The sequence below is a fragment of the Tiliqua scincoides genome, chromosome 3 (assembly GCF_035046505.1).
Source record: "Tiliqua scincoides isolate rTilSci1 chromosome 3, rTilSci1.hap2, whole genome shotgun sequence".
Lineage (NCBI taxonomy): Eukaryota > Metazoa > Chordata > Lepidosauria > Squamata > Scincidae > Tiliqua > Tiliqua scincoides.
The window spans coordinates 155,472,869-155,489,513 of NC_089823.1; the positions used below are offsets into that span (position 1 = coordinate 155,472,869).

The 16,645-nt window shown below is 41.9% G+C and overlaps 1 protein-coding gene across 4 annotated transcripts in view; it reads right to left on the minus strand.

The window, feature by feature from the left end:
• Nucleotides 1–16,645, minus strand: part of P4HA1 (prolyl 4-hydroxylase subunit alpha 1) — a 42,384-nt gene that overhangs the window by 10,013 nt on the left and 15,726 nt on the right. For 2 of the 4 annotated variants that reach the window (XM_066621029.1, XM_066621027.1), the window contains exons 6-9: nucleotides 11,629–11,871; nucleotides 10,111–10,313; nucleotides 9,354–9,530; nucleotides 5,845–5,915 (exon numbers count right to left, since the gene is read on the minus strand). In XM_066621029.1, the coding sequence (XP_066477126.1) occupies nucleotides 5,845–5,915; nucleotides 9,354–9,530; nucleotides 10,111–10,313; nucleotides 11,629–11,871 (694 nt within the window). Of the gene's footprint in view, nucleotides 1–5,844; nucleotides 5,916–7,555; nucleotides 7,627–9,353; nucleotides 9,531–10,110; nucleotides 10,314–11,628; nucleotides 11,872–16,645 lie in introns of all 4 variants that reach the window. The other 2 variants (XM_066621028.1, XM_066621026.1) reach the window with 1 other exon arrangement.

Sequence of the window (16,645 nt, forward strand, 5' to 3'; positions counted from 1 at the left end):
TGGATCATTAGCACTTTGTACCCACAGTACTTCTATCTTAATCTGGATTCAATTTCAGTTTGTTTACTCTCATCCATTCCAAAACTTACAGAAAGTTGTGAATGCATCTAGCAAACCTCACTTTTGCCATGCTCTTTCCATGAAGAGAGTTTGTCACTGCAGACAACTGCTCTCCATAGGGAGAACAAGGGGCAGTGCTCGAAGCACACTGACAGTGATGAGAACTCACACTGTTCTGTAAACTGGGAGATTCTTCTTACTTACAGAATGTCTGAAAAGGGTTATTAATATTTTCAAATGAAATCAAAGTTTGCCCAGTCTTTTTGCTTCCCTTGGTATGAGCTCTGAATAACACACTGCCAATAATCCTAAAATTATTTTACTGTGCAGTTGCCAGAATGATTATTTATAAATGGTAAGTTGTGGTCACTTTTACAAGCTTACGATTCACTTCCATGACCGAATTTCCTTTTCTACTAGTGACTGGAATGACAGGGTGGACTTTTTAAACCAGAGATGTACATGGGCTACTCCCTAGTTAAAAAGCAGTGGTCTGAACAAGCAGTCATTTAAAAAGGGAAAACAAATGTAATTATGGCTGGAGAACCTCAAAGGAGTTTGGTTCTCTTTATGAACCAACTCTTCTTCCTTTCAGAAAGGGGCCATTTTCTGACATGTATGCTCCACCCAACTCTTTCTACTCCAACTTGCATTTTCTATTCTAGTTGCTACTTCCTGCAAGCACTCTATTTCAAGAGTCCCTTTCTCTCCTACGGTTGCCATCTCTTCCATGACAAATTAGAATTCATCAGAAAAAGCAGTTTTTTTCCAGCATAGGAGCTGCAGCTGTCAGTTTTATATTTCCATGCAGCCTGTATTCAGGACCATCAACAGGTGGTGGAAACCTTTTATCTGTTGAAAATATCCATTCCTGCCTTCTGACTGGCAGCTACAGCAACACTAATCACCAGTTTGTGTACCTTACAAATCCACAAATAATCAAAACTTAGAAATCTGTAAATTTAGCCAACCACATTATTCTCAAACCCCATCAACAGCCACAGACCCCTTGCAGAAATGGTTCCAAATCTAGTGGTTTCAAAAGCAAGCCTTTCCTACCACTCTCCTATATTTATAGCCTTCCCTTAAGGCTGAACCTCTAATCAGGAGTAGTGAAGTATGACAACACATGAGTTACAGAATCTCAAGAGTATGAAGTATAACTGAATATTTGACCAAAATTAGGCTGTTAGTGAGTCTTAGAGGAAAATAACCTCATAGACTTAGAACTGTTACTATAAGAAACATAAGGAGATGGAAGATTGTCTCTTTCATTATAAGAAATCTAAGAAAAAGCATCTATAATCACACGAAGCTTTATCCATGACATTCCGATAAGGAAGCCAAGAATATAGCAAGCAAAGGTAGTTTCATGATTGACAAGTCATGCATACTCCATGCTTAATATGTAAGCAACTGTACTCTGGTCAGGCCACAACAATAACACAGGTCAACACACATTTTGCTGTCTTAAAAGTTAAACCCATTCTGGGGTATATTTGGATTCCAAAAATGGCATCAATTTTATCCCATCACATGTTGTTTTGGAGATATGGCATAGCTTCATTAGTGAATAGTCCAAGCAGCTTCTTTGTGAGGAAGCCTATCCTATGGCTTCTTCACAAGGAAGCTGCTTGAACCATTCACTAACAAGGCCATGCCACATCTCTAAAACTACATGTGATAGGGCAAAATTGATGCCACTTTTGGAATCAGCACCCCAGATTCATATAAAACCACCATAAACTTTCAAAAAGTTTTTCTGACCATTAATTTTGCAGGCCTGTGTAACCTATCCTGTTAACCTGAGTTACAGCCCAATTCACCACAACACCCCATGTGGCAACGTAGTGGTACCAACATAGTGTCCCAAAGGGGGGGGGGTCTCCAGAGACCAACTTGGGGCAAGGGAACATTTCTTCCATTGTCCTGGGATAAGCTGACCTAGCTGCTGCTGGTCTGCCAGGTTTACTTGGGACTGCAAATCTGTGTGGATCTGGGAAGCTGGATCGAGGTTGGGAAAGAGATTACATTTCAAGCGTGCACTGCTGCTGTCAAAACCACCCCCTCCCCAGTCCTGATCCACTCTCTTCCTGGCCATCTTGATAGTCAAGCTAGGCCTTGACAGCCAAGCAAGTCAGCATTTCCCCCACATCAATCTTACACCTGTTAACTAGAGTAGCATGAGGAGTTGGAGGGAAGATATGCACCATGTAGCAAGAATTAGAGACACTTCCTATTTCCTTTCCCAGGAAGTCCGTTTGTCTACACTACTTATTTCAGCTCAGACTCATATGGAAGCTAGTATTCTACATCACTTCAAAAAGGCTCTACATCACTTCAAAAAGTCATGTTTGCTGAATGCAGTAAAGTACTATTACTACTTCACTACTACTAATATCAAACATTTTCAGACAAATATTTAAAGTTAAATTTAGAAGGTATGACAATATTTCTGAAGTTCTCACCCTTTGAAATAAGTTTTCAATCAAGGTACTTTTTGCCCCCTGCACCATGCCAATGCAGCAGTCGTTAACATTCACTTTCATTCCTTAAATCAGAGGCTCCAAAAGTGTGTTGCAACGCCTTAGGTATTGTGACACCCTCACAGGGGAGCTGCAGGATATCCCTGGTCATCCCTCCTACCAGTTTCCCCAGGTACCACCATCTCAGATCCCAGATGGCAGCACCCAAATCTCACAAGACTGGGGTGCTGCCATCTTGGATCTCACAAAACATTGCGAGATTTGGACACCACCACCATCTGGGATCTCATGATCACCAACCAAAATGGATCACCATCTAAGATGGTGGTAGTGGGAAGAAGAGGCTGTAGGGCCATCATGACTCAGGTAAGTTTGGGAACCACTACCTTAAATGTTCAGTATATCTTTACTTAAGTTTAGATATAGAGGTAGAAAACAAGCTACTTTTTAAAAAAAAATGTTCCTATAACTTTAAAAGTATAGTCAAAAAACATGTATCTAATAAAGACATTCTCCCTGTAGTCTAAAAAGTTTAGACAGGTAGAGGTTTTCTGAAAGGAAACACAACATGGATCATGGAGTAACTGACTGCATTAAAAACATATCATTGTCAGCAGTAGCATCCTTAACAGTTGCACTAGTCTGGCTGAATTTTTTCAATACTGCACACTGCTTGGCTCAATATGCTCTTTTTGCTGCTGGCTAAATGCCACTTTATGCAGCCTGCCACGTCCTTCAGCATAAACAGTAGTCCTCTCATAAGCAGAGGCATGCTATAATATAGAAATGTGTTAGCTTGGAAAGAGTGCTTGGAATGTTTGAAAGGAGGAAGTCAGCTTCTCTTAAAAATACAAGAGGCAGTGTTTTGGTTCCCAGGAAGAGTTGCTTCGTTTGATTCAAGAAATCATTCCAATATGGTAGGAGGAGTCAGAAAGATTTCTTTCTGATTTTTTCAAAATCAGTTTACCTATTTTGAAAATTTTACTCTCTAGTACTGTTGTGGGTTTTCTTAATATATGTAGCTTTTCAGAAAGCTACTTAAAAAAGAACAGATTTAAAAATGATTAAAATGCACATTCCATATCTTTGCTTTTTCATAGGCATATGATTCTAGATAAAAGTGAGGCTTTATACTTTTGATAGTCAGACTGTGCAATGGAAAGAGGACTGCATGAGAATCGAGGGACAGAAGGTAAGAGAGAGCTATGGATTGCTCAGTGCCTTACAAGTTATAAGAAACAGACAGTGAAAAAATTTCCAAAGAATTCCTAACAGCCACAGCTTAGCTTTTTTTTTTTTAACCAGTTAAAGAATGATACAGTATTCTCAAAAGAGCTTATAAGAGGCACATAGCTCACATGCTGACTGCTCTTGAAGGATGGTTTCTAACACAACAAATTCCTGAAGTTCTAGACAGCTTCATTCACTTTGAATCTAACAGAATGCAGCAAGCTTTTAAGAAACTTTTTCTACTGAAGGCAGACTTTTATAAAAACATTCTGTTTGGTGCTTGTACGAGAGTGGTGGTTTAACAGAACATGTAGTGTCCTGTTCTACTATATACACAAGCACAACCCCAACAGAAAGCATACAATTACTCCAAATAATTATTTCCAGATTTTGAAGTAGACATAACTGAAGCCTTAGTGCAGATCTTTAAACAGGCAAGGCCACTTTCCACATGAGGGGCCCAATTCAACATAACTCCCTGTGTGGTGATGCAACTGTGTGAATGGGGTATGCTCTGTATCCTACAAGAGTGTGAGGCCCTAAAGCTCTCCTCTGGGTATGGTAACATTTGTTCCCTTGCTTAGGGGTAACCCTTCACCAACTGAAAGGGTTGAGAAGGCAGATCAAGGCCGGGAAAGGGGATATTGCGCTGCTGCCACTGATACTGCCCCCTTTTGGGCCTTTATTGCCACCAGTTTCTACCCCTCCCATTCTTCTTCCTCTCCACCTCTGTCTTGCTCCCCACACTGACTTACTGGCACTGGGTATGCGCAGACCCAGCAGTTCACCATGTGTGGAGAAGGCCAGTCCATGCGGAATGGCATGCCATGCTTTGTGACAGGCGTAAAGGGCCTTACACTGCGCTCTGGCAGCATAAGGACCTATTAGGATTGGGCCATACATTTTTGACACAGGCATTTTCTTATATGTCACTCCTATCTCAAAAATCCCACATTGTGCTTTAAGAGGATTTTAAACATTGTAGGACACGCCAGTATTGTATACGCATTTAATGCAGAACTATAGGCTTGTCTGTGTTGTTGCATATCTTACACTTAAGAAATGATTGCGGCTGCCTATGCTATACTTTTGAGAAGAGACCCAGGAAATTGAATGTTCTTAAAACCATTTATGCTAATAGAAGCAGTTCACTTAGACTGCAATCTTATGAACACTTTCCTGGGAATAAACCCCACTGAACACAGTGGGACTTGCATAGATAGTTTCAAAGCCTATCAAGCAAAATTGGAATACTTGCAATGAACAGTAGCTTGTAAGCTCACACATTAAACACCACAAGATGCTACCATATTTGACACACTATTTAAAATGGAATTTGAACTGAGCACCTCAAGCTATTAATAGCACAGCATGTTCTTCCTGTTTACTATGTACCTCCTAGGAAGTGCTTAACCCATTTCTGCCCAGCCCACAGGTTTACACATTTGGTCCCTGTTGCATATATGCAACATTGGGCATAAATGGTTGAAAATTAACACAAGTATTCTGACATAATGGGAAAGATAAGCAGGTGGCAGAACATATTTCACATGGATTTTCAGACAGAACTTAATAATTTGATCATTCAGGTTGTTAGCTGGGCTAGGATCATGCAGACAAATAAGAAGAAGAAGCATGACCTAAGCTGAAAAGTGCTTAAGAGCACAATCATATACATGTTTACACTGAAGGCTGTCCTACTATGTTTTAAGTACGTTTAAGGACTACAACCTGTCATCTCACTGATTTCAATGGAAAAGAATTAACTTTGGTTGAGTCAGAGCCCATCCAATGCGTGTCTACTCACAAGTATACTCAATGGGCCTTACTCACAGGTAAGTATGGATAGGACTGCAGCCTCATACAGAGTTTAAATTTTAGGACTGTATTCCTTTCAGCAATCAAACTTTCAGCGTGATAACTGATAGTGATCTATTTTAAGCTTATGTCATTGCTTCAAATTAGAACAGTCCAAGGGAAAAAATGTGCAGAATCCTACACCATGTTTGATACAAGTTGTGACCAAGAGAAATGCTGTAGCAGTTAAGACATATCAAAGTCCCCTTACCTCTTAGAGACTCTGTAATGTGCTGTGGTCAGTTTCCCAGTCTGAGGGTCATGCACAGTAGCTCGGCTCAGCTACAAAAAGAGAAAGGACAAGGGCTTACTCTAGTAGCAAGCTTCTGGGCCAAGCCACAGACAATTACAAGGATTCTGATTGGTCTGGATGGTATGCGATGCTCAGATCAGCAGGAATATTTAAATGGATTGCAATAGCTGCTGCTATTGCTATTTCCCAATTGGTTCAATAAATTTGATATATTGTCCTTTCACTTTTTCTCCCCCAAATGGTAAGTTTATACAAATCACTTTGTGCAGAGTTTCACAGAAAACTTCTCAGTATCCAGAAGTTAACAGTTGTTTTTGTCTCAGGTACTTCCGTTAAAAAAAAAAATTCATCTGAATTAGAACACAAATGCTAGAGATATTTTAAGATGTGTTAACTTGTTTAAAAAATAGTTGGAAAAAATTGACAGTTTAAGTTCAAAGAGTGCACTGTAAATATTTGCAAACCTGCTAGCTACTTTCAGAATTTTTTTTCAAAAGTTAGAAAACAGGGTATACATTTTCTTTTAAATAAAAAGAATGCCACAGTAAAAAAATTAAAAAGCCCAAAAACAAACAGGAAGGCTTCAGTTATTTTGCACACGTAGGTCATCTAGGCTGCAGCCTGTGTCATTAAATGGTTAGAAGGCCAGACCTTTGCCAGGGAGACCCAAGTTTAAATCCCTACTCATCCATAACGTTCACTTGGGACTTTGGGCCTATCACCATCTCCAAGCCTAACCTATTTCAAAAGCTTTTGCAAGGATAACGAGGAATAACACCCCTGATCTAGCCACACATATGCACTGCCCTGAACTCCTTGAAAGGGCAGCATACAACTGTGATAACTATTTTGTTTGCGGCCAAGGAAATGATCTGGGAGAATCCGATACTGAAATATTGCTGGTGTAAATCTGATCAGTCCCCCCAGTGGAAGACCATTAGAGTCCCATTTAAAAGAGGCTGAAAATAAATAACTTATGCCCATACATGGAGAAGAAAACACAGTTTTCAAGAAGTGTGGAGGCACTAAAAAGAAATAAATGATTATCCAACAGTCAGTTCATTTAAAATTCAGAACAGTTAACATATATCCACACCAACTTGCAGAAAGATGCTCAATATAACAATGTATCAAGCTCCAGCAAGACAAACACTGCAGTTGGCAATTAGGTGAGGTAAAAGGGTAATTTGTGTTCCAACAGATATACAGATCTTCATAACCTTTTATATACATAGTCAATATGCAGCCTTGCCAAAACAGCTTCTCTGCTGTTTTAATGTAAAGAAAGCATTTAATCTGCTAGTGAACAAGTTATTTGGTATGCTAATGATTGTTTTGTGTCCTTTAAAAACCAACACATGCAAACTTTGATGAAGGTGACATAATAGGAAAAGAAAAAAGGAAATCTCTTACGAATAATATGTATAATCAGGCTCACGGAAATAGATTGAGAATACATCCCAAAACAAACAAACAAAAACAGAACTTCTGGTCAAGAGAAGAATCTGAGAAACTCAGCAATAACAGTTTGTTACAATGTCTGCAAATAATATAGAGATGGATCAGAAAAATTAAAAACTATTATTTTTACTGGCCATTTTTTCTCCCCAAATGGACACCATAGAGGCACTCATTTCAGGGACAGAATATATGGCATGTGAAGTCTTACCTTTTGCTAATTCTGTAATGTGCAGTCTCCAAGACTCCCGTTATGGGGTTGGAAATGGTGGCTCGCCTCAGCTGTGAAGCGAACCAATCAAAACAGTTGCATTACAATATATATATGCATAGCATCACATCAAGCCGACCATTCAGAAGCCTACAATGGAGCACTGGCTCCAGCAGGACCTACTATTAAGACAATATGTGCAGCAACAAAACAGCACCATGCATGGCATCACAATCCCTTACCAGACTAGTGCTATCTTTTCACAGCATATAAGAATTGTACTCACCTGTACCTAGCCTGAAGTAGTAGGCCTCTCCCAGAAGTAATTGAAACCATGGTAAAAATCAAGAAAAAACTTGGATAAGGCCATCAGCTCTGCTTGTTCAATTAAGTTCAAACTTGATTGTTTATTGTAGGTGTTTGACATATTTATTGCAATATCAAATATTTGTTGGCTCCAGCATACTTGTGCATAGCCTCAGGTAAGGGTGGTCTACTGGAAGCCTACACCTGGTCACATTTGATTTTTCCCAACTGCCAACACTTTTTGGAAGCAAGAGGCTTGGCCATGTTTATTACCCGCCAGGCATCTCTTGAGCAATCTTTCGTTTACCAAACAGAGAAGTACCTGCCAATAAGAAGCAATGTTGTATACTGCATTCTTAATCTGATAGGGGAAGGATGAAGGTGCCCAAAAGAGCTGAGTGTTACTTCACATCTTTGAAGTGCCCCTTGGATTAAGAGAGTGAAAGGTCACCCAAAGGCCACTGCACAAACTCTCATTTCCTGCTAGAGTGGTGCCTCCTGGGTTAAAAAAATTTGTTCTATTTAGGGTCAAGACACCAGTGGTACCACACTGCTGAGGTGGGCACACATGCTACTTTAATACAGCTAGCACCCCTCCCTTTGGGAAGTGAGAAGTCACTCTGGGGAGCTCTACATTTCAACAGAAGCCTTTTGGCTCCTTTCTAAAAGGCACCTATTTTCAACCCTTGGGGGGAAGTAAGAGATTCAAATCCCCCCCCCTTTTCAAGAAGTGGGACATCACTGCCTAGGAAGAGGTTATTTGTAGTTAATTTATTGTGAAGTTAGTAACTTCCAAAAAAATCAAATCATATTGTCTATTTTTCCAGTAAATGGCTGTCTCTGAATCCATTTAAAAAAAAAAAAAAAACAACAATTCTGATGGGAGGGAAAGGGTGAAGTGAAGTGGGCTTTACAAGACCAATGACTTTACTGGTCATGTATCAAACCTTCACCTTAAATCAATTCTATATTGTAGGTTTGCTTAATTTCCATTGGGATTATAGAATGACTAAGAACTCCCTTCAGGTTACATACAATAAATAAATTATCTACCATAATCATAAGCATTGTGGATGGAGTAAATAAGAGTGCAGTCTTTGCACCTGACTAATTAGAGTACAATCCAGCACCATCATGAGTAAAGGGAGTTTTTCATTTACCCCAGTGGGAGATGGAATGTTTCATAAATTATCTTTGCAAACGAAATATACAGAAGTCAAGACAGTGGTAGCAATTGTACTCTCACCGAAAGGTTATTCACATGTACTACAAAGATTTTGAAATCCTACACTGGCTTTTCAGGACTGTCTTCCAAAGACTAATAGGGCCTTTTGAACAGTATCAGTATGAAATATTATTCAGAAGGGAAACTGCATTACAGAATTACCAAAAGCAAAATGTGCCATCATAAAACAAGGGGAAATTATGGAGAAAGAGGAAAACAAGAAGAAATGGTATAATTTGAAGAATATGGACAGTGTAGGTTCTTTACCCTTGGTTTTGCAAGCTCTTTGACAGTTTCAATTTCTTCATCAGAAATGATTTCAAGGAAGCGAACAATCCGAGGCTTATCCCACTCATCCTCTTGTTTGACAGGGCCCAGTATGTACCGAGGATGCCTGTTTCCATCATAATAGCGGCAAAAAAGTTTCCTCTGTCTTCTAGGAGTCTGAAAGTTTGAAACAAAATGCCAAAAACATATCTGAGAGAATTCTGTAGCATTTTGAACAGATTTACAATACATGACAAATGGCCCAATCCTATTCGACTTTCCACCATTGGAACTCATGTTCCACTGACAGGCGGCCTGGGCTACAGGCACAGAAACCACAGCGATAAGGAACAGAACAGAGCTACCAGTGCAAATGGCTGTTGACTGCATGTACGTGCCATCGGAGTGCCCAGTCAGCACTGGTGATGGTAAACTGGCAGGTGGGGTGGGCCCAGGGTGGGGAGAATCAGGGCTAGCCAGAGGCATGTCAGGGGAGGGCAAGGTGGGTATTAGTGGCAGAAGCAGTGCCCCCTTCCTGGTCTCAACATGCCACCCCTTGAGCCCACTCGGACTTGGCCAGCCAAAGGGGACCATGGTGCTTTGAGGTTGATAAAGACAACGTTTTACTTACCACTCTGTTGTGTCATGGTCCCTGGCTGACCCATAGCATGCAGCGGAGAGTGCACCAGCACCACTGCATATTGGGCTGCAAGTAATTTTTTTTAAACAATTTCAGTACATAAAAGAGGCTAATTACCATTCTGAGTCCCTCTCCCCGGCACAGCATTTCATATTTCTGTCTCTCTGGCAAATAATCCTTGAGAAGTCCCTTTTTCTGAGTTTTAATTTCTTTTTCACTCTGACCATCTGTTCTGGTAATAGACTTATTGGCTTCTTTTTCTTTAGACATGATATATTCAAAGTATTTCAAATTCCCATTTGCTCTCTGATGCTCTGGTTCTATTGGAAGGGAAAGGCACAGACAACCTTATAGCTTCGAATCACTGTAAAAGGCCCAATTTTCAACAACTTTTAAACTTGCTTTTCAAAAAGCGAACTTTTACTTTAGTCACATGCTAAAATCTCAATATAGCAATATCTAATTTTCATATATCAACTGCTTCAGTTGCAACATATGTGTATTCTCATGGTATGCAGAAAATACAGTTTCTTACTCAAAAGAAACAAAAAAATGTAGCGTGCTTCAGTAACAGCTTCAGTTGTAAATTTTTCTTTGAGAAAGTGCTGCAAATTCCAAGAATGAACATTTCCTTAAACTACTACGAGACTGAGAAACTACAGTTGGCTTCTTATGGCTATACTGGCACAGAATAGTTCTAAACAACTTTTTAAAAAAAAGTTTGTTGGGCTCCAGACACACTGCCATTTATGAGAATCACTGATTTAAAAAATACGATTTTTGTGAACGACGAACACCGCAATATTAAGGATTGGGCTAACAAGCTGAAATGTTATCATTAGAAAATAATAAAAAAAATTATGAGGAGACCTCCATGCCATCTCAATTTATCAAGATAATAAAGTTTGAAAAAAGTGTGTGGGGGGGGGAGGGGAAGATAGAGAGAAGACCCTAAGCCCTGATGCACTCCAGTTAAGTCTCCAGGAATCTATAGGGACCTAGAAAGCTTGCCAGTTTGGATTGCATACAATTTCAAACTGAATTAATTTTGAACACTCTGCAATCATTCTTCAAATTAGTCAGGATTATCCATGCCAAATTAGGCATGTGGGAGCTGAGGAAGTGTCCAATCTTTACCTGAAACTATGCTCTCCAAGACACTGAATGTAAAACATAAATTTTGTAGTGAGTTTACAGTGCTGGCATAAGATGACACGTCACTTTTTTTGTATTAGGACCCAGTCTTGAGACTCTGGATGCCACCATCAGTGCAGCAATTGGGCTAGCACCTTCATTCGAAAGGCTTCCAAAGTGGCCAATTCCCCAGAATCAAAGATCTTAAAAAGGTAACTGGAACAGCACTCGATTACCTTGATCTTCTTGCCTCACACAGTTTACTACTGTGGCTACCAGTAAAGCAAAATTTTAACAAGCTGCGTGCAAAACAATTTACTACTACTACAATTTACAATCTACTGAACAAAGCTCACAAACGTTTCGACCAAAATAAAACTTGAAAAGATACAACAAGGCTGCATTACCCAATATCACAGAGCTACGGAGTGGAAGAATAAGTTCTGTCATAATCATTATGCATTTCAACACACTGAAAAACATGCACGCCCTCTAACATACCAAGCTCAAGTAGCCTCTTGGTAAGTATCATCGCTTTATCCAGATTCCCTTGCTGGTAAACAGCATAACTCAAGTAGTCTAGAACAGAAACCTTGTCAATAGTAGAAGAAATTTCTCCATCATCCAGTTGCTTCAGAGCTTGTTCCATCCACAGTTCAGTGTGGTAGTAGTCTGCTTCAGTGTATGCAATTTTGCCCAACTCAAAGCAATCCTCAGCTGTTAGATAGGTCTTATGTTTCACTCCTATGGGACACAAGAAATAAACAAGAGTTGTTCATATTTAACACTGTATTCAGATAGCAATTTACTCTGTACTCACATTATCTTCTGAAGATGTACTGTTTTATTTTTATTGTCTGTTTAAAAGACACTACACAACTTTATGGGCCAATCTTATTGTTCCCCCTCCTGCCAATGCAGCCAGGCCAAAAATCTTGTGCTGCATCTGGGTTGGAGATTGGGAGAGGCAAGGGAAAATATTTTCCCTTCTCTCCAGCCCCTCAACTGGCAGTATGTCTCCTCAGACCTGCCCAAGCTCCTTAGCTGGCATGTCTAAGGAGATAAAGGGAACATGAGTACTACTATGGGAGGGGATAGCACAAGTTGCCCATGCTGAGTGCTATCCCCTCCATCACGCTCCATCCTCCTGCCACTCTTTTGTGCCCTCTGCCTGCCCCATTCCAATTCTCCTGCCGACCTACCTGGTTCAACGGCTCCTCTGTGTGCCATAGCCATGAGTGGGGCTGCTCCAGCATTGCTGCTGCAGGCCAGTAGCGCATGACTCCATGCGCTGCTGGCAGGCTGTTTGCAACAGCCATAAAGCATATTCTATCTTTGGAACACTAGTTCTGGTGGAAGCCCAAACAAATAGGATGGGCCGTAAGACTGAGAAAAAAGTGATTACTATGTTTATTATTTAGAATATTTATATATTGCTTTTCACAAGAAGTTTTTCAGAGCAATTTAAATTGCACAGTTCCCCAAACTACATTTTTGCCTTTCCTAGGTCTTGCAAGTTCCAATTCAAAGGCCATAGTGAGATATGCTGTTCAAACTATAGTTTGGATATGGTGGTGGGCGGGGAGGTTAGTCATTGCCATTTTAAAACACAACCCTCTAAAAATAGGTTGGATGATGTGTTCAATCACACAAGCGAGGGCAGGGAAGAAGTCAATCAATCAGTAACATTATAAGCACTATCCAGGATCCTTGATACATTATCAGCCATATCTAAAACACCATGGCCCTATAGTGCAAATTACTGGCAATGTATGGTTTACATTTCCCTTTCAAAACAGGATTGCAAATGGGGAGATTTGTACTTACCGTGAATCCACCTTCTCAGTGGTCTCCATGTCCAGATTAGTCCTTACAAGTGGGTAGCTCCTCCCTCTCAGGTAGGCAGGCCAGAGTCTTTTGGACTTCCTGAGGGGAGGGGCTGCCTGGACTCCCCAGACTGTCCAAGCTTGAAGAAACCATCCCCAGTGAGATGTATTCGGATGCCAGCTATCTCGTGTCCCTCTGGATGGCACTGTAGTGGCGGTCGTCTGTTGTTACGTGCTGCATTGCTTGTCAGCTCCAGGGATGAGTGCAGAATGGGCCAGGTGGTGCGAGGCCCTACGCTAGTTCCATTGCTACTCCGCGTTGTACTGCACCCCCCTCCGGCCTTACTGTTCTAGTCTTTGTTATATCTACTCTCTTTTTAAAAATATATATATATATACGGCTGTGAGGGCGGGCGGGCGGACTAATTTGGACATGGAGACCACTGAGAAGGGGGATTCACGGTAAGTACAAATCTCCCTGTTCTCCAGTGGGATCTCCATGTCCATCTTAGCCCTTACAAGTGGGATGCGCCCAAGCAGTGCTCCTCAAGGGTGGGAGCTGCCGTAAGCCTATAGTGCCAAGTACTGGAGGATGCGCCTTGCGAAGGCTGCGTCCCCAGAGCCGAAGGCGTTGATCTTGTAGTGCTTGATAAAGGTGTTAAGTGAGCTCCAGGTAGCTGCCATGCACACTGCCTCCAGGGACGGGTGAGCACTGAATGCTGCTGAGGTGGCGGCTCCCCTGAGGGAGTGAGCCACTATGCCCCTAGGGGGTTCCTTGCCGGATGCCCTGTAGGCCTCGGCTATGGCCTCTCTAACCTATCTGGAAATGGTGGAGGGAGACACCTTCCTGCCTTGGTCACTGGGTCGGTATGAGATGAACAAGGCATCTGAACGCCAGTGGGGGGAAGTCCTGGAGAGATAAAAGCTCACCACCCGACGCACGTCGCGGGCATGCCATTCTCGCTCCCTGGGATGGGAAGGATTGGGGCAGAAAGTGGGTAGCACCACCTCCTGCGAGTGGTGAAACAGGGAGTTCACCTTGTGTAGGAAGGTAGGGTCGGTACGGAGGACAATCCTGTCCTCCTGGATCTGGCAGAGCTCCCTGGCTAAGGAGAGGGCTGCCAGCTCGGACACCCTTCTGGCAGAAGTGACGCCCACCAGGAAGGCGGTCTTCTACAATAGTAGCTTTAGCGAGCATGTCTCCATAGGCTCAAAGGGAGGCCTCGTCAATGCCCTCAGTACCAGTGTCAGGTCCCATGTGGGGGCCTTGGTCACGGGGGGCGGGTTGAGGTGTTGCAAGGTTCAAAAGCAAGACTCAGTAGTCAGGGTGATTGTCTGCAAGCCTTTATTATGTTGCCAGCAATGGGCGTCTCAAGGGACTCCTGTCCAAAGCATTGAGAGCCTGTGTCAATCTTTAGCCAGACCCTTTATAACATTTTGGGTCCTTTGTTTGAAGATTTTGAATTTCCCATTGGCTGAAGTTTGACATCATAGATGGGGCTAACTCTTCATAGGCTGTAGATAGCCTTAGAGACATTTGATTTGTGAGCTTCAAGTTACAGGTTCCAAATAAGGCAAAATTATACATTTAAACATATAGAATACAAAGTTTTCAAGAACCAGTAGAGTGCACTGTAACTTTATTTTTATTCAGAACTGGCCTTTTAGCAAGTCTTCAGACCTTATTTCTTGGCATACATCTCTTTCTTGATTAAGATGGCCTTGCATGTGTTGCAAGGAGCCACCTGTGTTCTCTCTTCTCCCACATTCCTCCTTCTGTTCTCAGCAAAACACTGGGGCTTTCTGCCAACCTTTGTTAAGCAAGGTCCTTTGAATCTGCTTCTATTCTATGCCTTAATTCTATTTGTGATCTGTTACTTTGAATACATCTAAGGGATCTATACTGATATACCTTTCATATATTTTAATACAAAACAAAACAAACTTTCACTGTATAAAGGATTTCTTTTAAATGAGAAATCCATTTCTCATTTACTTTTAAACACATTACATGTTCTTCATATCAACTGCAGCTCAACAGAGGCTCTCTCATGAAGGTTTCCTTATCTTCTTTTCTGTTTCTGCAGGTGTTTTGTATCTTTGCTAGCCAAAATCCTATTCCAGCCTGCCAACTATAGCTTTCCCTTACTACAATGTTGCAAATCTGTGTGTTTGCCCATCCTGGCTAGCTGCATACTTCTGCCAAGAATGAGTTTTATCTTTGTGATGCAACTCTCTTTGCCAAATTCCAAAATGTAACAACGCAAGATTTTGAGGCCTCAGTTAGCAAAACAAATTTCTATGCAGGTTTCTCTGTGAGGCTAACTATGATTTTAATTTGAAATGGTTTTTACTATCCTATGTGTTTCTATGCTTTAATCAAACCTTTAATAATATCAGGCAATTAAAAATAGCTACTATATGTCCATATACATGTTGGTTACACTTTAAGGACAAAAACTATTTAAAGCTTTGGAAGAATAACTGACAGACACGCAAACATGGTGATATTTTGGCCATTGTTCTGAAATAATTCTTCCAGTGTTTTAATGTAAGGCATGTAACACTGTCCTTTGCTCTAAAAAGCATGAAAGAATAATAATTTTAAAACTGCAAACTGTTTTGCTAAGAGCTCGTTGTTATCTGTTTTGCCATTCACGCAGGGAGCCAAAAAGCAGAAGTTTCCTCCTATCCGCTCCCATCCTCCCTTCTTTCAAAATATGTGTTGTTCCTCTAAAGTTTTTATCTCTTGCTAGTAGCTAGATGCCTTGAGCAACCTTGGTATTTAGCCAATTCTTAGCAGAGCTGCCAATTCAGCAGAACAGCTTTTTCAATTTCCAAGCCTTTTTCCCCTAAATGAAAATAGTGTGGCTTTTTAACCTATTAAGCTTTTAAGCATTTGCCCTAATGGCATATTACCCTTCATTCTGTCTTAGCCTCTATCAGAGGAGGCTTACTCCCTTGAGGAATTTTCTAACATGTGGGTGGGACGCCAGGGCCCTTCCCTTGGGGGACCCCAGGATGGAGGCGACCGCTGAGACCTGCCTCTTAAGGGTGGCCGTGCTGAGGCCCTTGTCGAGGCCTGCCTGGAGGAAACTCAGTAAGTCCGTGACCCGAATCCTCTCCGGGTCAAGATTTCGGGGTTGGCACCATTCGGTTAGGATCCTCCAGGTTCCATTGTAGACCCGGTTGGTGGATCCTCTCTGGTTGGAGAGAAGAGTAGGAGGACGGTGGAGGAGTAGCCTGATTTGGCTAGTCTCTTCCGCTCAATCTCCAGGCAGCTAGATGAAGTTTGGCTATCTGGGGGTGCAGGATTGGGCCCTGTGACAGTAGGTCTGGGAGCTGGGGAAGGGGAATGGGTGGGGAGATGGCCAGCTCCTGCAGGTCCGGGTACCAGGGCCAGCGGGGCCAGTTTGGGGCTATGAGGAGGACCTCGGCCTGCTCTAGCCTGACCTTTGTGAGAACTCTCTACAGGAGCTTTGTGGGGGAAAGGCATACGTTATCCCTCCGGGCCACCGTTGGTGGAGTGCGTCCATCCCCTCTGCTTCTGGACAGCGTCCTCAGAAGAAGAACCTCGGCAGCTGGTGGTTGTGGCTGCTGGCGAACAGGTTTATGGTCATCGGACGAAACTGAGGGTTGATCCATGCAAAGACCTGCGGGTGAAGCCTCCAATCTGAATGGTCGATGTCCTG